The sequence below is a fragment of the Cibotium barometz genome, chromosome 27, assembly GCF_041138505.1.
Source record: "Cibotium barometz isolate CiBa-2024 chromosome 27, ASM4113850v1, whole genome shotgun sequence".
Lineage (NCBI taxonomy): Eukaryota > Viridiplantae > Streptophyta > Polypodiopsida > Cyatheales > Cibotiaceae > Cibotium > Cibotium barometz.
The window spans coordinates 23,526,630-23,548,405 of record NC_141072.1 but is presented as its reverse complement, the minus strand read 5'-3'; the positions used below and the strand labels follow the sequence as shown (position 1 = coordinate 23,548,405).

Below are 21,776 nucleotides of genomic sequence, written 5' to 3'. Positions count from 1 at the left end.
CTTTATGCATAGACCTCTATGTATGCATTAAGCTCTATGCATAGAGCTTAATCTTTTCGATTTTGTATGTATGCATTAGGTTCTTAGGGCTTTTGTATGTATGCATTACTAATCCTTTCCTCACCCTTTTGTTGATTTTATAGGTCTTCTAATCTTCTCTTTCAACATCACCAAAAAGAGGTAAGTGCTTTCCTATCTTTCCTATGTTTTTATCCTCTATTTTTTTCTACCAAAAAGAGAGGTTTTGTTTTGTAGATCCTCTATGCATAGAGCTTAATCTATGAATAGAGCTCTAATCATAGAGCTTAATCTATGCATTAAGCTCTATTTGTAGAGCTTAATGCATAGATTAAGCTCTATGCATGTGCATTCATAATGCGGAGATTAAGCTCTATACATTAAGCTCGATGCATGCATGCTTAATGCATAGTACCAGGGTACGGTTTAGTTTAGGCTAGCGTGGCTTGCATAGTACTTTATGCATAAGCCTCATGCATAGATTTATGAATAAGGCCTCATGCATAGCTTGATGCATAGGCTTTATGCATAAGGCCTCATGCATGGTTTATGCATAAGCCATATGCATAATGCTTTATGCATAAGGCCTCATGCATAGCTTTATGCTTAAAGATTTATGCATAAGGCCTCATTCATGCTTTATGCATAAGCTTTAGCATAACTTGCATAAGGCTTGCATAGCGGCATAGTTTGCATATGGCTTCCATAGCGGCATAGCTTGCATAAGCTTTAGCATAGCTTGTATAAGCTTTTGTATGTATGCATTACTAATCCTTTCCTCACTCTTTTTTTGGTTTTGTAGGTTCTCTAATCCTCTCTTTCAACATCACAAAAAAGAGGTAAGTGCTTTTCTATCTTTCCTCTATTATTATTGCACCCTTGGGTACTGGGGATTTGTTTTGTAGGTTTGTGCATAAGCTTGATGCATAATGCTCATGCATGCTTTATGCGCATAAGCTTTATGTATAATTCTTTATGCATAAGCCTAATACATAGCTTTATGCATAAAGCCTCGTGCATAAGGCCTCATGCATAGCTTTATGCATAGGCTTTATGAATAGGCTTTATGCATAGGCTTTATGCATAAGGCCTCATGCATAGTTTTATGCCTAAGGCCTCATGCTTAAGGCCTTATGCATAGTGCTTTATGCATAAGCCTTATGCATATTTTGGTTATAAAATGTAATTTCTCATCTTCTTTAATCAATATTCGAACAGTGTTCACAAATCTTTTTGTGTATATCTATCTTTAATTTAAGTTTTTATGTTGATATCTCTGTTGATCTTGATTCGTCTATGTACAACTAAGCAAAACGTTAAACCAGAGAGCTGCCTGTGTAGAAAATGCACCTGCATGTGCAGAAAATGCAATTTGTACATCTGCACAGGCAGCTCTCTGGAAAAAAAATTAAATTTCAAAGCGCGTCTATATGTGTGTCTATAATGGAGGCTATAAGTGCATCTATACTGATATAGACGCACATCGCCTGTAGACGCGATTTTAGACGCATTTATAAATGCACCCATAACATTTTAAACCACGTTGTCAAAACGCGTCTATAAACGGACCTACGGTCGCTTTTCCTTGTAGTGATTGATCGTGTCTCCTTGTTTGGAGCTATGTTACAACTCACAAATTTTAAGCTAATCCTTGGCTTAAAGTAATGAAATCTAAGTCTCTTAGGCTCTAATTTCATGCAAATCACCAATGAACTAGAGTTTTTCCTTTCTAATAGAGAAAATATAATTCCCTAAAAAATAACAAAACTTACACATCCAAGGCTCTAATTAAAAAAAAACTTAAACGTCCAAGGTACCAAAATCGTATGTTTTTCAAAGTATGACCTGCTATAATCAACATCAGGCACAATATAATTGGGTGATCGCAATCAAAAACTTACACATCCAAGGCTTCAAAACCATATGTTTCTCAAAGTGTGATCTCCTAAAATCAACATCAAGCAATATTGGGTGATCCCAATAGCCTAGAATGGATGGATAAATGGAGCTAGGCCAATCCATGAACAATAGCACCAAATATGTTCAAGTTAATACTAGTTTGGTATAATAGGACATAAAAGTGTATGTGGCATACTTATGTCCTCTTTATTGATTAACTTTATGAGTTATTTAGAACACATGGATAATGAAAACCAAAGGTTTCCTTTTTTCATATCAACAGGTATATAGTGAAGGAAAATTGGGATTTTTGAGATCACATTAGTTACCTCTAGGCTTGTCAATTTCATACGAATTCATAGGCTTAATTGCATTCGTAATACAGAGCTATTTGGACTATATTTGGATCTAAGGCTTTAATAGCTGATTTTTCATTGCTTTCCAAACTGTTTTGATACACATTGTTTCTCAAATATATATATGGTGTAATAAAATCTAACTTAGGCTCAAAAATCAATTAGAAAGCAGGGTCTATAAGGGGAGTCTTACACTAGCCTAGGTAAGAGGCAATGGACCTGAGTAGATGCTATGGACGGATGTTCAGCTATAAGATTCTTCTAACTCTAAAATTTAGGTCTTAATGAGAATTATAAGATATTTAGCTGTCTCAAAAATTTAAACGTTGAGTATTTCTATAGCTAATCAAACAATCGTAGACTAGGACATAATCTTGCACATGCTCGGTACAATGTTATGCTTTGTTGATTACCCTTTTAGGCACTTTGTTTTAGATGAAAGTTTATAAATTTTGAACCATATTTATTACTATAGAATAAGAGACTGCTTCATGCATTTTTGAACAGCTCATAAGGGTTTATATGGAATATCTAGTCATTTTATATACTAATAAATACTATTTTCACAAGTTTCTCACTAGATAATCCAAACATAAGCAAGGGTTCTTATACGTTGCTTTGTTATCAATGCAATTTCAAAATTTGAGACCATCACCTTGTCTTCTAACTAAATTGAAATGTTAAGATATGTATTCTTGACCTATTACTTTAGTGAATACATTGATTTATTAGTATAACTAAAATAAATCACCATATAAGTTGACACTATTGTCGTATTTTGGGTATCAAAGACTTAAAAAAATAAAAAAATAATTCTAAGAAGTAAATTTATTTGAATTAATTATTAATGCAATATTTTTTTCATGAAAAATCTATCTCTCATCTCTTAAATAATATGTAAGGTTTAGGAAAATTTTATAATAAGTCGAGATTGTGTTTTTTCTTATATTATGTAGAAATCTACTTTGTAAATTCGTAACCTATTTGGATTATAGTGCCACATATACCTCTACTTATGGTGATTTTTTATCATTTCCATAATTTTCTAAGGTTTGCCACATTCATGAAGACATGCCTTAGAAGAGAAATGCTAAAATACTACTCATGTTCATCACAAGATATTAATTTTTTAGCAAACCCCTAAAAAGACATTTATTTCCTGTTGAGCTACCAAACTAGTGTTAAAATCTTACCATAGCTTTGCGAAAGTATGTGTTGTTGGGTCTTACCTTAAATAGATAAACTACAACGTCCCTACGTGGGTGTGCTAGCTCATCCGTCACATTCTCACTCCATTGTCACACTATAATGGTCCTTTGCCAATGGGATGAGAGAGCTCTCTATGTCTTAATGAAGGTAATAAGGTATATATATTCATGGTGGTTCTGTCTCACAAAATGAATGAAAAGAAGGAGAGGCTAATGTAAGAAGAAAACCTACAATCAAACCTTTCTAGCATGCATCATCAGGCAAACAAGATTCAAAATAGCGTCATACACAAGCAAGAAGAGAAAATAAGAAGAGCTAATAAGTAAACTAGTGAAAGGGAATGGTTGTGTCTTGCTTATTATAAAAAATGACCTATATATAAATGACTAGTTTTTACCCTAGGCCTAGCAACTTAAAAATGGTCTGACACCTCAATTACTAATCTTAAGCAACTATGTACACTAGGTCCGTGGAATTTTCCTATTTAATGATATGAAGCACATGGTAAGGCTACTTTATATGGTCCAACACTGTGTAACAAAACTTAAGTGTTTGTTCAGATGGGTAAGAAGGCAAAATGCCTTATGGTAGGTCAGGCACGTGAAACCATATTAATCAACAAAGTGGTTTAACAATAAACTAGTAGCATACAAGAAAATAGGGAACAAATAGTAGTATATACATTGTGACATGGTTTGGGGACTCATTCATCGTCTAATCATGTGCATAGGCTACTTTTACTCTCTATGTGCTCCAAGCATGAGAAATAGCAAGTCTATGATTGGGTTTTTGAGACATCACCTAGTGACTTATTGGCTTCCAAAGTAGTCTCTAAAGGGATGTCTACTATAAGTTATCTTGTATGGTTTGCAAAGGTCTTGGAAGTTGGAATCTTAACACCCACAAAATCCAAACCTTTGATTTGCAACAAGGAAAGACTATTAACTTTACTGTCTACATTACACAAGTACTACATTGTTTCATAGATCTACCCTTGTATGCTCATTCTCTATTGTTTTGTTTTTTGTTTAGACAAAACTATAGATTGGTTAAATTTCATAGGTCATGTTAACCTAATCCTTCTTGAGACATTTTACCTATTGTGAATAAGGGTATTAAAAAAAATGACTTCATTTTGGAGAACCCTTCAATTTTCCTTCCAATACTTTCAAGGTATTTTGGTGTGCGTGCTTAAATTTCAAGTCACTGTAGGGTACAAATACGTTCTCAAGCTTCAAATGATGCTTAAAGTTAACCAAACATTGCAACCATGAAACCTTAAGAGATCACTAGAACCTTAACCTGAAGCCCAATACGATAGGGTGCGAGATGTAAGAGTTGATATGTATAAGTATGTGTATTTTTGTGTATACATTTATATTTAAAAAATGTAGATATGTATATTTATACGTATATGTGGAAAACATGTGCATATATATATATATATATATATATATGCACGATGATGCTAAAAGTCACTAAGGAATGTGGCACCATCTTGAGGCCGAAGCGAATATTAAAGGCTTTGTACGTTGAAGAAAATATAAACGTCATTTTGGCGTACAAATTAAGGCAAGTTCAATGGATCCTCAAGTCATTTTGATTCTTGAAGTACCAAGGTACTAGGTGCAGCTTAACTAGTAGTAGGTAATTTGTACTGGATTGTGGTGTAAGTCGTGATGTGTTTGTTGTCAATTGTGTGGGAGTGAGTCTGTGATGTGTTGTGTGGGAGTCAGTTGTTAGTGTAGAGAGATGACGACCACGGCAAGAACAAGGCCAGGGCAACGAGGGAAGAGCGCACGACGGTGGAGGAACGAAGAGCTAGAGGCCCTTTTCGACCCTGGCACCATAAGCACAACCCTCTTGCGAAAGGCTGCAAAACAAACAACACCCACGCAGCACACGCGGCCTCTACAGTGATGGACGGCAAGTTGCGGCCACGCCATGATCTCTCATCTGCCCTACTGTGATCACCGAAAATAGTTAAGCAGGTGCGGGATATGGCCACCACTACAGCTCCTGCGTTCAGCAGCACCAATGCTACGGGAGGGATGAACAGGGGTGAGTTACAGTTCACCGCAAAGCCCTGCACGGGCTGCTGCTGCTGATCATCATTAACATCATGATCATTGGAAGTGCTGCTGCTTACGATGTGTTGTTTAGGTGTCACGACGAACGTGGTTTCGGACAGCCCTGCAATCTTTTGAAGCACCTTGAAGGTCGCGAAGACGTCCGAGGTCACCGCCACGATGAACTGCATCCTCTCGCTGTTCCACCACTCCCTTGGCCCCGCACCTAACAACATGCTCTCATAATAGCTGGTCCAATACACCCACACAAATAGGCTAATTGGGATCAGAATTGCTGGATCATCCACCTGCAAAGGCGATTTGCATCATCATTAATTATATACTTAGATTATAAGAAGCTTTGATGAACATCTTTGCTTAAGCGCTTGCACTAAACACGGCACACCTTCGGGAGTAACGGCCTATCTGCAAGCAACGACAATGCTGGCAGCAACGCATATGTGAACATTGGAATGCATGCTAGCGGACTTAAGAAGTAACATATGTAACTGATCCTTTGAACTGCGATTAGCCCTTGAGTTTTTCTCACTAAAAACGGACAGTTGGTGCTGAATAAAATCTCTAGCCATCCCATGCTGAATCTTTCTCTCGTTGTTAAAGCATCCTCACTCGTCGTAGGGGCACAGCCCAAGAATGCTGGAGGGGTCGACGGTGCACTGCAATACACTGACCTCCAGCCTCTGTTATGAATCATTAAACACGTCATCAAGTCTTCCGTTGTAGAGCCGTAGATCAAGCCAATCTGAAAAGCCATGATGCACATGCAATGTGTAAAACACTAATACTACATAGTAGTCGTTTTAAGAGACTGATAATTTATAGCTACTGACACTTTAATTGGGTGCCACTGGCCAGGGCCTGAAACTTGAACCTACTCATTAGTAGGCCAAGGTGTTACATCCACCAAGGACTATATATAAGGGTAGCAAATAAGGGTACATATAACATAACATTTGAACCTACTCATTAGTAGGCCAAGGTGTTACATCCACCAAGGACTATATATAAATATGTATATTATATATATATATATATATATATATAAGGGTAGCAAATAAGGGTACATATAACATAACATAACATGTCACACAATATGGTGTGCATTAATCTCATTACAGAACAAATACTTATGAAGCGGGGGTACTGTACCTCTTTGCCCCAACTTGTCTTGTGTTCATAAGTGCAATCAAGCAATTTGATGGCCTCCTCTATCAAGGCATGGCCATTCAGGAGAGGGCTATAGTTCCTCATGTTTGATGTTATGCTTTGGGCACAAATAGCAAGACTTTGGCAACGGCCCAATAGCTCTGTTTCACGTCCTACATCAACCCACACAGTACTGTTAGCTGACATTATCCAAATTGTGAGCTAATTCTACAGTATAAGGTCTTCGTTTGAGAAAAAGAAAAAGAAAAAAGAAAAAAAGAATTTCAGTAGCATAATTTAGAAGTTATTAGTGGGTTTAGGTGGAAGCATAAAAACCTTGAAAGACAACCTAGCTCTCCATTTGAGTAGTACACGTCTACTGAAGAATAGCTTAAATACTTACCATTAATCATGACCTTATCTGTCCCAACAACAGCATGTGGCTTGTTGCCATACAAGGCTTCTCTCTTGTGAACGCACCCTGTCCCAAGGTATGCCGGACCTTGGAAGCCATCCATTCCTTTCATATACATCTGGAGTGAGGAATTACCTTAGCAAATGTTCTTATCCCTTAAATGCCACAACTAGAGAGAAAAGGAAAATCTTAACAATTGCACAGAGACTTGTACACGTATACAGGCTGCAAGGGCTTCAACGAATCAATGAATAGTGCAATGGCTAGTGCACTTCAGGGCACCGACATCCAAAGTTTTGCACACTTCAGGCTAATAGAGCTCGAGATTTTGTCCTCGCCTTGAATGCTAATGTAAAGCTTGTATTCATGATCATTAGTTGAATGTATACCTCCATGGTTGTCTTCATGCGATTTCCGTAGATGTCATCCTCGTCCACGCCTTCGAAGCATTGAGGAAACTGCACAAAGCCCGTTTCTCTGCTGGTGCCCGGGTCCATGAGAAAGCACAGGGCTCGCAGAATGGCTCTGGCGTCGTTCACGTACATGTCACAGTCCAGGTTCAGAATAAAGGGGGCGTTTGTAAAGACCCCGGAGACGCGGATCTTGGAATTTATAAAACATTAGTTTAGTAGGATTGTTCAGTGAAGCGGCTGCACCTTATAATCAGCGTCATGACAATGGGGAGAAGAAGAGTACCAATGCATTCATGGCACCGGCTTTGTAGTGATGGCTGTGCTCGGGACGCTTCTCGCGGGAGATATACACAAGGCACGGTAAAAAGTCAGCTTCACTTTCAGGCTTCTCCACACATATCTGTGCAAAATTTCATCAACAACATCAGTCTAAATAGGGCAGCCCACTGTCTACATGTGGTGGACGTGGTAGACTATAGTATTACAAATTACATCTTAAACATGCTTTGATTAGGGCCTAACCTCACAGTAGGCTGGATGATTGTGGTGATCGTAATTGGAAGCCCACGATGAGTATCGGTCATGTCCGTCGGAACTAGTTAATTTGTCGAGTAAGAGCTTGACTGCTTCCTCCTTTGAATTACTGCAGTATTTTGCGGCCATAGAGCTTAATCGGCTTTGCAGCGCTTCGTACTCTGCCTGCAGATCGGGATATGGTGATTAAAGCCTGAGGATATTATTAAAAGTATGGTCACTAGCTAATTGTACATTAACATGAGCAAGAAAATACATAGAGGGCTTACCTTCGTGGCGTGCCACTCCTTTGAGTAGCCTCTGAGCTTGGCGTCAGCAGCAGCGGCCTTGCTAGCGAAGTGGGGACCAGGGGCCCGCGGCTCTGTTATCTGAAATCGCTTGCAAAAGGGCACCCACGCCCTGGCAAAGGTGGCTGCCTCCTTGAGAGCCCAGAGCGTGAGGAGGGAGCCTCCGTCGTCCGACACATAGCAGGCAAGCTTGTCGGCCGGATAGTCTAGTGCTAGGACAGATAAGACGGTGTTGACGGCGATTAACGGTGGCTCTTTCATCGGGTCAGCCGTGGTCACAAACACGTCCACCGGGGGAAGTTCTGGCAAGTGGCCGGAACTACACTCAAACATTGAAGAAATTTTAAGACATTGCATCGATCCATGGGGACCATGGCGCTCAACAGCTATGCAATAGAGACGTGATGTTTTTGGTGAAGGTGGGAATTGGTAGAGCTGCTAGCTACACCACTATACCTTATCAAGGCCAACAGCCTCTCCGGGTGCGTTTCGCGCTCGACAAGGAACCACTTCGCGAACATGAAAAGATGAGCCCAGATCCCTAGCCACACCTCGCACGCCAACGCTACAATCACGAGGCCATCCAAGCAGGTGCAGGTGCTAACGCGGTAGATCAAAAACAGAACACAGAGCCCCGTGCGAACAAGAAGGACAGCCTTGTGGTAGATCTGATTCTTGACAATCTTAGAAGTAGCAACATATTCGTGGAGATGGAGATCAGAAGACTGTCCTCCTCCGCGTCTTCCTCCTCCTCCTTCCATATATTATAGGCTAGTTCGTATACGTAGCCGGAAGGGGGAAGAAGATGATCACAACTGAGCTGATGGGAAGAAGGGGGAAGAGATGACTTCTTGTGAAGGCCCTAAGAAGATGATTACAGTTGAGCTCGGGATACGGCCCACCAGCAGTTCAGGGACCGGCCAATTTCGATAATGGAGGCAGTGTCAGGAACTTTACCTTTTTCCAAAAAAAAAATCAAAGGTTTTAATAACCTCCAAGTTGGGCTTTAAAGGTTTTTAACCTTTCAATACATAACTAGAAGGTTTTATCATTTGGGTGAGGTGAGGGGAAAAAGTATTTCAAGGGAACCTTCTATACTATCTCTTACGTGGCTTACGCTACCGTCCATGCGTCAACTTCTTTTGCGTATGCATCGCTTTCTCTTCTCTGGGCCACCACATCCACGCCGCCCCTATTTGATGCTGGGCGGCCGGTTGCAGAGGTTGCAGGTGTTGCAGCTCCCAGGTTGCAAGTCGCCGCCCTTATTTAACTTCATGGCGTTTTGGTCCGCTCCCCTCTAGGCCTCCTTTTCGCGCAATGCCCCGGCGAGCTCTTCATGTCCTTTCTTTTTGCCAACTCCCGATTGTGCAGCCTATTGGAACCGTCGACGTCCGTGCTCTCCTTTTATCGGGCACTGTCCAGCTCTCTCTCTCTCTCTCATTGTGTCGCGGATTGCTTTTTTTGTTGGCATGTAGGCTTTGGGAAGCATGGACGTGCAAGCTCTTGGAAGTGCCGACGAGCTCTTCTCCTATCGGCCAGTGTCCAGCGAGCTCTCTATCCCCTGGTTAGCATCTCTCTCTCTCTCTCTCTCTCTCTCTCTCTCTCTCTCTCTCTCTATGGGACCTATAGGCTTCCTACGAGGTGACATGGCAGAGGGTGACGGTCGGCCATGCAGTGGGCATTTGCCTCAAGGGCTAGCCAATGATCTCGCATTTGCCGTGTTGCCATATATATAGGCAGTGATGTTTGTAAACACACTCAGGACCGTCGAGGTACTTTTTCCCTCTTTAGGAGGTTTTTTCCCCTAGCCCCCATCATTCTAGGGTTAACTTATCTTTTGTACATTGACACAATCTAATACATTGTGTGTTGTGTGCATTCTTGCTTCTTCTTCTCAAAGCTTTGTGTACTTTCCTGCAACCCTAATTCCAACAATTGGTATCAGAGCAGGCATCGGCTCCCAGAGCTACGCCGCTAGCACCCTCCGACTCACGTTCTCCAATTGAGGTGAGCTTTCTCGAGCACTTGCAGGTCCCTATACTCTACAGACAAGCCTATAGGGTCTAGCGTTCTCTGAAATTGCATCTGAGGTCGTTTTGGGCTCCGTTTTTGCATTACAAGTTCTGTACAGGTGTTTTCGTCACTGTGCAGAAAATTCGACAGTGCAGTTTTCTGCAAAACAGGCATACGTATTCTATTATGGATTGTGCTACATAGCATGAGTTGTTTTCTGTTCAGTCTTTGCTTCATTACAGGTAGCTTTTGCATCAGTTTCAGTCAATGGCCATGGCTGATAATAGCAATGATGTATTTCGCATGTTGTCTGTGTTGATGACAAACTGGATGGAGACAGTAACTACCCACTTTGGGCATACATGATGCAGCATGTTTCGGTTGCAAAAGGAGTGTGGAACATTGTGCAGGGTATGGATGTATGTCCAGGTTCTGTGGATGTAGGATCTATTGAGGATGTTGCAAGTTGTAGCAGCTCTACTGTTGCTGCTATTTTACCCACTACTGAACAAGCTCGTTGGGATGGTAAAGATGCGCAGGCTTATGCCTTGATTGCACTTCTGTCAAACGTAACATCACTCCACATATTCGTTCAGCTAAAACAGCAAAACAGGCTTGGAATATTCTAGCTGGTTTGTATGCAGGTTACGTAATGAGGCGAAAATCTCTTACCTGCATAAAGAGCTAGAATCGAAGATGATGACATGAATGTTTTTCTTGCTGAGATTAAAGATCTCAAGGAACAATTGATTTCTACAGGTGAGATTATTCCTGATCATTCTCTTGTGCAAACTGTTCTTGATGCTTTACCTGAGTCATATTAGACTTTTGCTTCCACATGGAGACTTGTTACTAAGGACGGACCTGATGTTGTCGAGTATGATACTTTAGTCAACAAGCTCTTGTAAGAAGCGCAGTCCAGGCAAAATAGGGCTAGGCAGCGTGCAGTTGATCAGGCATTTGTTGCTGCCCAGCAGAGAGAAGAGGTGGTAAGGCAGCCCCTTCCACTGTTTCTTCTCCTATTAGTAGGTCTGCAACTTCTTCTCCTTCCACAGGTAGCAACAATAGGTCGTCTGAGAAGGATCTTGATAAAGGCAAGAAAAAGATTAGGTGCAACTATTGTAAGGCAACTGATCATGTCATTAAGAATTGCCCTAAGCTAAAGGCTAAAGAGGCAAAGAAGAAAGAGTCAAATGCAGCCACAATAGCGAATGCTTCTACAAATGCAGATTCTGCAAATGTTGTGCAGGATACAGAATGGGCGTTTAGCGTGTATTGCTAGTATGACCCATCTGTACATAATGCATGTTTGACAGTTTCTGTTGACTTTGATGTATGGTATTTTGACAGTGGTGCTACAAAGCACATTACCTCGCATCGTGATATGTTCACTTGTCTCTTGAGGCTGTCCCTAATGGGAATACTATCACATGTACCAACAATGCTTCTTACCCAGTGAAGGGCGTTGGTAAAATTATGCTTACTGCTATAAATGGCAGTGCTTTCACACTTTCAGATGCTTTGTATGTGCCAGGAATAAAGAAGAATCTATTGTCTGTCTCTCTGCACTTGCTAGACTTGGACTTGTAGTCAAATTTATGGATGATAGATGTACTGTTCATGATTTGACTTTTGCTGATACGATTATTACATCTGGCACCTTGTTTCGTGGGCGGTATAGGTGACAAGTGTGTGGAAGATTCAGCAAATGCAGTTTCTGATAAAAAGGCAGTTTCAGATGCAAAACTATGGCATGCTTGTTTTGGTCATCTAAACTTTGCTAGTTTGCTGCGTTTGCAGAAATTTGATATGGTTACTTCATTGCCCCCTCTTGAGGCACCATTGAAACATGTTTGTGAAGGCTGTATTTTGGGCAAACTGCAGCGTTTTGCGTTTCCAAAGGTTGGTTCTGTGCGGGCCACTCGTAAATTGCAACTTGCACATAGTGATGTATGTGGGCCTATGCAAACTCCGTCATTTAGTAAACACTTGTACTTCGTGACTTTCATTGATGATTACTCAAGGCATGCATGGGTATATCCACTAAAGGCAAAGTTTGAAGTGTTTTTGTGCTTCAAATAGTTTTTGCTTATGGTTGAAAATATATCCAATTGTAGTGTGGGCACCCTCTGTTCTGATCGAGGGGGGGAGTACATGTCTCAAGAGTTTGATGCATTTCTAGCTAGTCGTGGTATAAAACACTAATGTACAGTGCCGTATACCCCTCAGCAAAATGGTGTTGCTGAGAGGAAAAACATGTCACTTATGGAGATGGCACGATGTATGGTCAAGAGCCAAGCTTTGCCACATACGTTTTGGCTGGAGGCTATCATGTGTGCTGTATATGTACTCAACAGGTGTCCTACTAAGGCCTTGCAGTCTGTTACTCTATACGAAGCTTGGCATGGCAGGAAGCCTTCTATTGGTCACTTGCGTGTCTTTGGTTGCTTGGCCTATGCTTTAGTGCCTATGCAACAACGTAGAAAATTGGATGATAAGGCTGTCAAATGCATTTTTGTTGGTTATAGTGCTGAGAGCAAGGGTTACAGATTGTATCATCCGCAGTCAAAGCGACGTATCTTGATTAGTCGAGATGTTGTTTTTGTGGAAGATGCTATGCACCCTTTGTTATCATGTACCAAAGAGACAGGTGTGAGCTCACGGGATGTATTTGATACGTTGTTGCCTCTGTTTATAGGTGGGAATTCAAATGTAAGTCCTAATGAGGCAAATATTCAGCCTATGCAGATTTCAAACGACATCATAGATCAACCTATTTCTGATGCAGATTTATAGAATGTAATTTATGAGGATAGAGTTGACAATGAGCAGGCTAGAGGTATGCCTAAATGGCTGGTGCAAACCTTGCGTGATAGTAAAATTGATGCACCTATGTCTAGTCGTACTCGTTCAGGTTTTCAGCATGCCTCTTATGCATCAGATTATTATACTTGGCTGTGTCTAGTATGTGTGAAGAGGAAGAACCTCTTTCATTTGATGAGGCACAAAAATCAAAAAATTGGTTGGCTGCAATGCAAAATGAATATGATGCTATAATGAAGAATGGTACATGGTCTTTGTGTGATTTGCCTATTGGTAAAAAGGTCATTGGATGTAAGTGGGTTTTTAAGTTAAAACAGAAGCCAGATGGCAGTGTTGATCGCTATCAAGCTTGACTTGTTGCAAAGGTTTATGCTAAAGAAAAGGGCATTGATTTTGATGAGATCTTTGCTCCCACTTGTCATATGACTACCATTCGTAGCATTTGTGCATTGGCAGCTCATAATGGTTAGAATGTACATCAGTTGGACATAAAGATTACGTTCTTGAATGGAGATTTGCATTAGGAGGTGTATGTATCGCAGCCTCGTGGTTTTGTTCAAAGAGGGCAGGAAAACAAAGTGTGCAGGTTGAAAAAGGCTTTGTATGGTTTAAAGCAAGCTCCACCAGCTTGGTATGAAAAGATACATGCATATTTGACTACACAAGGTTTTCAAAATAGTCCAACAGAAAGCACTTTGTATGTTAAATATGTGGATGATGTACATCTAATCATTGCTCTCTATGTCGATGACATGCTGCTCGCAGGACCAAATGAGAGTCATATTGCTGATTTTAAGGCTGATTTGAATGCCTCTTTTGAGATGTCCGATTTGGGACATTTGCATCATTATTTGGGGATACAATTTAAGTAGTGTGATGGAGGTATTGCTTTGTGTCTGACAGTATATTGAGACATTGTTGCGGAGATTTGGCCTTGAAGACTGCAAGCCTATTGCTACTCCAATGGAGACAGGTTCGAAGTTGAGTCTTCATGATGCTGGAGATCACTTTGATGTCACACTCTATCAGACAACTATTGGTTGCCTCATTTATGTATGCATTACGAGGCCGGACATTCAGTTTGCAGTCTCACAGGTGAGTAGGTTTATGCATAGCCCAGGGTCTCAGCATTGGAAGGCAGTTAAATGCATCTTTCGCTACTTGAGTGGCACCATACATCTTGGGTTATTTTATCCCAAGGGGAGATTGTTGCCGCCTGATTTACATGCTTTTTCGGACTCGGATTGGGCTGGTTGCTATGACACAAGAGTGTCCACAAGTGGTTTTTGTTTCATGCTCGGTAGCTCATACATATCTTGGTTGAGCAAGAAGCAACCTACTGTGGCCACTTCTAGTTTTTTGAAGCTGAGTACAGGGCAGCTTTCACAGCTACGGTTGAGTGTGTGTGGCTCAAACGGCTTATGGGTGACTTGGGAGTTGGACAGGAGTCTATCGCCTCTATCTACACTGACAGTCAGAGCGCACTGGCAGTTGCGAGAAACCCAGTTTTTCATGCTCGCACAAAGCACATTGAGGTGCATTATCATTATGTCAAGGAGAGACTCTTTGCAGGAGAGATCAGCTTGGCCTATATGCCAACACAGGACAACCTCGCCGATCTTTTTACAAAGGCACTTCCTCGTGAGAAGTTCGAAGCCTTCCGCAAAGCTTTGGGCTTGCTCCCCTTTGTGGACTGATCTACTTTGGGCATGGCACTTCCCTATACATGAGTGCCAGCTCTCGTCCACACCATCACTCCTAGGGGGGATTTGTTGCCATATATATAGGTAGTGATGTGTGTGTGAACACACTTAGGACTGTCGGGGCACTTTTTCCCTCTTTAGGAGGTTTTTTCCCCTGGCTTGTATATACGCCCATCATTCTAGGGCTGACTTATCTTTTGTACATTGACACAATCTAATACATTGTGTATTGTGTGCATTCTTGCTTCTTCTTCTCCAAGCTTTGTGTGTTTTCCTGCAACCCTAATTCCAACATGCCGTAGCCGGTTGACAACCGCCCCTTTTGCCAACCATGCAGTGGGTGTTTCCCTCAATGTCCTTCGACCATACATTAGTGCTACCATCATGCAATGGGCGTTTGCCACATGCAGTGTGACGGTTGACACCGCCCCTTCCACCAGCCATGCAATGTGCGTTTGTCCCTCCACGTGTCTCATTTGCGTGTTTTGTGTGTGTGTGTGAGTGTGTGTGCCTGTGTGTGCGTGTGTGTGTGTGTGTGTGTGTGTGTGAGAGAGAGAGAGAGAGAGAGAGAGAGAGAGAGAGAGAGAGAGAGAGAGTGTGTATTTGAAATAGTGTGTCCGATTTGAGTATGTGTGTGTGTGTGTGTGTGTGTGTGTGTGTGTGTGAGAGAGAGAGAGAGAGAGAGAGAGAGAAAGTGTATTTGAAATTGTGTGTGTGGGTGGGTTTTTAATTGTTTTTAGTTTTTTTTAAATGTTAATTTTTTTAAAATATATTACTAATTTGAGTGTGTGTGTGTGTGTGTGTGTGTGTGTGTGTGTGTGTGCCGTGTGTGTGAGAGTTTTTTTACTCGTAGTTATGTGTGTGTGTGTGTGTGCGGTGTGTGTGAGAGTTTTTTTAATTGTAGTTGAAATTTTTTTAATTGTGTCGTGTGTGCGTGTGTGTAAAGAGAGAGAGATATATATATATATATATATACAAGGAGAGAGAGTGTATTTTGTGGGTGTGGGTGGGTTTTAAATTGTTTTTAGTTTTTTAAAAATGTTAAAATTTTAAAATGTTTTATTATTTTTTCATGCATCATCGTAGCAAAGATCCATTGTCTTCTTCTCAAAATCTTGCATTATATTGTGTTGATATATATTTATGTTTATATATATATATATATGTATTTATGTACATTTGTATGTATGTATATATACATACACATACATATATATGTATATATACACTCATATATATATGTTATATTTTAGTTTTGAGAATAGAAAAGTGTGTGTGTGTGGTTGTTGTTGTGTGTTCTTGAAGTTTGCATATGTCTTACATTATACTCTCTTTTATGTGTATGTGTGTGTGTGTGTGTGTGTGTGTGTGTGTGTGATTTATTTATGTTTGTGTTTATATATACATATATAATTTATGTGTGTGTATAATCTATTTATGTGTTGAAATATATTTATATATATATCAATATGTATTTATGTACATTTGTATATATGTATATATACATACATATCCATATATATGTATATATACACACATATATATATGTTATATTTATGTAATTATATTTATCTTTTATATATGTGTGTGTGTAATAATTATATATATAAAATTCATGTATTTATAGTTATCTTATGTGTGTGTTATTTATTTGTGTGTGTTTATATAATTATCTTATATATATTTGTGTATAATAATCATACATATATTTATATATTTTATAAAATAAAAAATAATTTCTTAAAATTTTTAAAACGCCGTGTGTGTGTGTGTGTGTGAGTAAAAGAAAGGTAGGGTTTTTTTGCGTGTTAAGTTTTTTGTTTGTTGGGAGGATTTTTGTGTGTTATCTTTGTAGAGTGCATTGTGCCATATATTTTGTATGGTAGGTTTATAAGAATCCAAGTTGCACTTACACCTAGGGAGAGTGGATTAGTTATAGAGAAACTCTCAAACACTCTCACATAGCAAGAAAAAGGGTGTGCACTTATGTGTCTTTAATTAAACACACATGTATACACACAAAGGCTAAGCACCCAAGTGCATAGGTCCAAATATCCATGTACACACACAATGTATTCGCATTAGAATATTTGACACACATTGATGTATATAGTATTCATGCTTCTACTTACTTATATAATTGTATGTATGATTAACAGATGGAAGAGATGACTTGCATTTTTTTTAGCACATGAGAAGTACTCTTTCCTTTGAGGAAAGGGTGAATTTAGTTGCCGAGTTTGAGTGTCGTTATTCCCATGTTCCAAGTTGGTCTGGGCCATGGCCGGTTTATACTGTTAATTGGAACGATGTTTTCCAAATTACTATACGATTAGATTAAGATAAATTAGATGAAAATATTGCACTCATGATTATTTAAGAAAGACTGGGCTTGATTGATTGTTATGAAATATACTATAATTTCCATGGTGATAGAGATCAAGCATGACAAGTATTCGATGAGGTTATCAAATGTGTCCCAAAGCATACGCTCCTTCAAAAATAAATTGGTAATAGATTGTATAAGTATTTTTTATTCTTTCTTACTATCTCTAAGTATAAAAAAGATCATGATTGCTATTAATATATAGCTTGATTATGTTTCATGGAGAGACATGTCATTAAATAACTTAAAGTTGACCTATGACAATAACAAATTGTTGGATACGATCTTCTTTGAGGAGATGCCACAATTGGGATTTTTTTGGATAGCCCAAAATGGGAAGTTCTTGGCTTTGATGGGTGGGATGATATTAATCCTCGATATATTTATAAAGTCCTAATATATATATCTCATTGTCTATTTATGTCATTGTCTCTCTCTTTGGCTATCTCAAGTATTATGTTGTTTGAAGTTAAGAAAAATAGTATTCGCTATTTTGTGTTTCGAAGGAGATTGAAGATGGCTAGGAGCTCTACATACTTGAGTTTGAACCAAGTTCATTGGCTTTGAATTTGGATGAAACATGCATGACTCGTCGTAAATGGTCATGGACAAGGACTTGCATTCGAAAACAAAATGGTGCTAATTTTACGGATTACTTTAACATAACTAGAATTGAAACATGAAAATGAGGAGCATAGTGAACCCCATGGCAGAATCCACTTGGATTCTAGAAACAGAACAATTCTCAATGCTACGGTTCTTCAAGAACCTATCTCAATGAACATCACAATTCTCAGACACATAGAGATTTGGAGTGAGGCCCTTTCTCATTTGATTTAAATGAGCTACCTATGGATGATAATTTCCATTCTATAACGTTTATCGTGGTGATGTGAAAGATATTAAATCTCAACGTCACTCTATAAGGTGGGTGTTTTCTTTGCCTCAGAATGTCAAGCACCCAGTAACTATGGTGGTATATTCTGGATATTATACTCTTCACTCATAGGAGTCCTTTCTTACAAGTACCATTTTTGTGGTGCAATAATTTGGAAGTGTGAGGCATCAAGAAAGCTTGAAGAATATATGGGTAAACACTCTTGTGGAAGTGGGAAGGTCTCTTTATTACCATTAGAAAATCCACCTCCTATATTTGTGGAGTTGTTGCATGGTAATGATAATGCAAGTAAGGAATACAGAAAGAATATACGCTCTTATATTAATGCCTTGGCATTCGTTTCACTGGGTGCTCACTTGGATAGTCAGTTCACTAGGGGAGGAGGAGTATTCAATTTTCGAATCCATGGTACCACCTATCATCGTGTTGGTTCTGTCATACCTAATGAAACCCGAGATGTGGCTCCTCGACTTGCTCAGCTTTATGTGTATGATAGAGAGCATGAATTAGAGTTTAATCATAACATTGTTGAAAGGTTGCAAACAATGATGTATGTACATAATCCATACGCCCGTGCACTTCATTCAATGAGAGAAATGTTGCTATGAAGTCCACATGTAGATTTGAGAATAGTCATCATCACACTAAAGCTCGATCAACCTCACGGCAATACTTGGTCCCTACAGGAAGTGAGGTAGCAGCTATCATGTCGGGTCAAGGAGATGATTTTCATGTGGGGTATAAAGACATTCAAGGAGATGATTTTCATGTGGGGTATAGAGACATTCAAATAATGTCACGCACAGGTGCTATAAAAAAAAATATCTAACTTGCATCGCTCATATATACCTCTATTATATGTTCTTCTATTTCCTCAAGGAGAGGATGGTTGGCATGTTGGAATTCCACTCAATGATGGTAGGAATAGAGAAGGTTCAACTGAGGATCCAAAGACCGTAACACTCAACAACAATATTATGCTTATAGACTACAGATTAAGGACGATACAAATGCATGCCTTCTACGTGGTGGTTGTCTTTTGCAACAGTACATTGTTGATGCATATACTAGCATGGAAGAATCTAGATTAGTATGGATACGCAATAACCAGAAAGCATTGCATGCTGAAGTATACCAGGATCTTGTAGATATGGTTAATTTAAGCAATGGGGTTAATAGAGTCTCTGCAGCATTTCTTTATGCAGGGTGGTACTGCCATCTACATATACTAGGGGGCCTAGATATATGCATCAATTGTACCAAGATTCAATGGATATTATTGAAAAAAAGGTTAAACCTGACATGTTTATCACCTTTACTTTGCAATCCCAAGTGGGATGAAATAACCACCAATGCTTTCTTGCCAGGTCAAGTTGCCCAAGATCGACCCGACTTGATTGCATGGGTCTTTTATAAGAAGCATAAGGACATGATGCACTTATTGGTGAAAAAATCAATATTTGGAATGGTATTGGGATTTGTTTCTATTATTGAATTTCAAAAAAAGAGTCTTGCCACATACACATATATTATTGATATTGAAAAGTGGATGTAAACCGATCGAGATCCCTCACTTTGATATGTTGGTGTGTACTAAACTTCGTGACAGTGATGTTTCTAGAGTGTGGTGAACTGAATATGTTCTCTCCTTACATGGTTAATGGGAGTTGCAAACATTGGTATCCTCAGAATTTTTGCAAGACTACTGGCATTGATGACAATGGGTATCCAACTTACATGCGACTACTGGCATTTTTGCAAGACTACTGGCATTGATGACAATGGGTATCCAACTTACATGCGACCAGATGATGGTAGTTTCATCTAGGTAAAGGATCATAGGTGGATAGTTGATGGATTGTTTCATATAGCCCTTTTCTCTCTTTGTGGTACAAAGCCCATATTAACATAGAAGTATGCTCTACCATTACAGCTATAAAATATTTGTTTAAGTATGTATACAAAGGACATGATAGAGCTACTATAGAGTTGCAAGACAGAAATGGGGTTATTGATGAGGTTAGTCAATATTTGGATGCACGGTACGTTTCTACTTTTCAGAGGAATGCTGGTGCATATATCAATATGATTTGCACAATGAAAAGCCCGATATACAAAGGTTACATTTTCATCTTCCAATGCACAATAATGTGCTTTTCAATGACCAGGATGAGTTGCGTGATGTGATAAGTTGTGACAAAAACCAAAGAACATCTCTCACCAAATGGTTCAAAGCCAATCAATTGTATGTGGATGTAAAAAGCTTACTATATGTTGATTTCCCTTGCAAGTGGGTGTGGAATTTGGCTCTTCTCTCATGGACTAAAAGGAAAAGGGGAAATATGATTGGATGTATGTATAATGTTAGTCCGAGTGCAGGTGAGTAATATTACTTTATGGATGCTACTCAGAGTGTGCAAAGGGTGCAAATCTTTTGAGGATTTGCGAATAGTGAATGGACATTTGTATCCATGTTTTAAGGCTACATGTGAAGCCAGAGGGATGCTGGAGAGTGATGAGGAGTGGTGCATGTGTCTCCATGAAGCTGCAATTCAGAATACAGGATTCGAGCTGTGTCCATTGTTTGTCATTATAATGGTTTTTTGTGAGCCTATATACCTTGGGCAACTTTGGGAAAAATTCTCTGCCAAACTTTCAGAAGATTTTTCTATTCATTGCACAGCAGAGAGGGTGTTTTGATGTTGGTGTTTGTCATTACATAGCAAAGAATCAGGCTTTGTTGCACATGCAAGATCTCTAACACCAGTATACAAAATGGTTAGCTGATTTTGAAGGGTTGCCTAATCGAGATAGATCGTGTTGCCACTGTCAACAATGGTTTGCTGATGGAAGAGATGATGTTTGATTCTGTTCAGCAGGCTGATTTGTATGTTTCCATGGAAAGGAGTCTTAATAGTTGTCAATCAAGAACATTTGATACTATCCTTAGAGCTGTTTCTTTGAACCAAGGTGGTGTTTTTTTCTTTGATGGACCACGTGGATCAAGCAAAACTTATCTTTACAATGCCTTGCTATCTCGATTTCATGGAGAGAAACACGTTGCCTTGGCATGTGCTGTTAGAATAATCTAGGTGATCTAGCATCCATTGTGTGCATGTGTGCACATTAACATTAGGGACAACTTATTTGAGCCTAAGGATAGAATAATAGACATGATGTCTAAGGTTATTCTCTTATGTAAGTGGCCAATTACTAAAGGGAATAGTAAAGCCTAGATGGATCTAGATAAGGGCTAGGTGGCAAGCCCTTGACATCATTGCTTAGGTCATTGTTGGGAGGGATCTTGGAGCCTATATAAGTTGTATCATTCTTTGTGAATAATGAGCAAGCTTGATAGGTCTTTGTGACCTTCCTTTGTGGAAACGCTTGTCCCAAGCTTATCTCTTTGCTTGTCACTATGTGTTAATCTCTTGCTTCACTTCTAGCTTTGTGCTAGTTATGTTTATCTTAATCTTCTTTGATTATGTTGATTAGAGTAGCATTAATCTTTGGAATTATGCTAGCTTTGTGCTAGTTATGTTTATCTTAATCTTATTTGATTATGTTGATTAGAGTAGCATTAATC

General features: G+C 39.4%; 1 protein-coding gene across 1 annotated transcript; it reads right to left on the bottom strand.

Moving 5' to 3' along the window:
* Positions 1–4,993: 4,993 nt before the first annotated feature.
* On the bottom strand, positions 4,994–9,269 carry LOC147623195 (cellulose synthase A catalytic subunit 4 [UDP-forming]-like). The gene is made up of 9 exons (XM_086821277.1): positions 8,824–9,269; positions 8,350–8,686; positions 8,069–8,245; positions 7,830–7,946; positions 7,523–7,735; positions 7,122–7,251; positions 6,722–6,891; positions 5,958–6,314; positions 4,994–5,859 (listed from the first exon to the last, which is right to left on the bottom strand). Exons 1-9 carry the CDS (start codon positions 9,126–9,128, stop codon positions 5,215–5,217), a joined length of 2,451 nt encoding a protein of 816 aa, XP_086677403.1. The 5' UTR covers positions 9,129–9,269; the 3' UTR covers positions 4,994–5,214.
* Between the last annotated feature and the right edge of the window lie 12,507 nt (positions 9,270–21,776).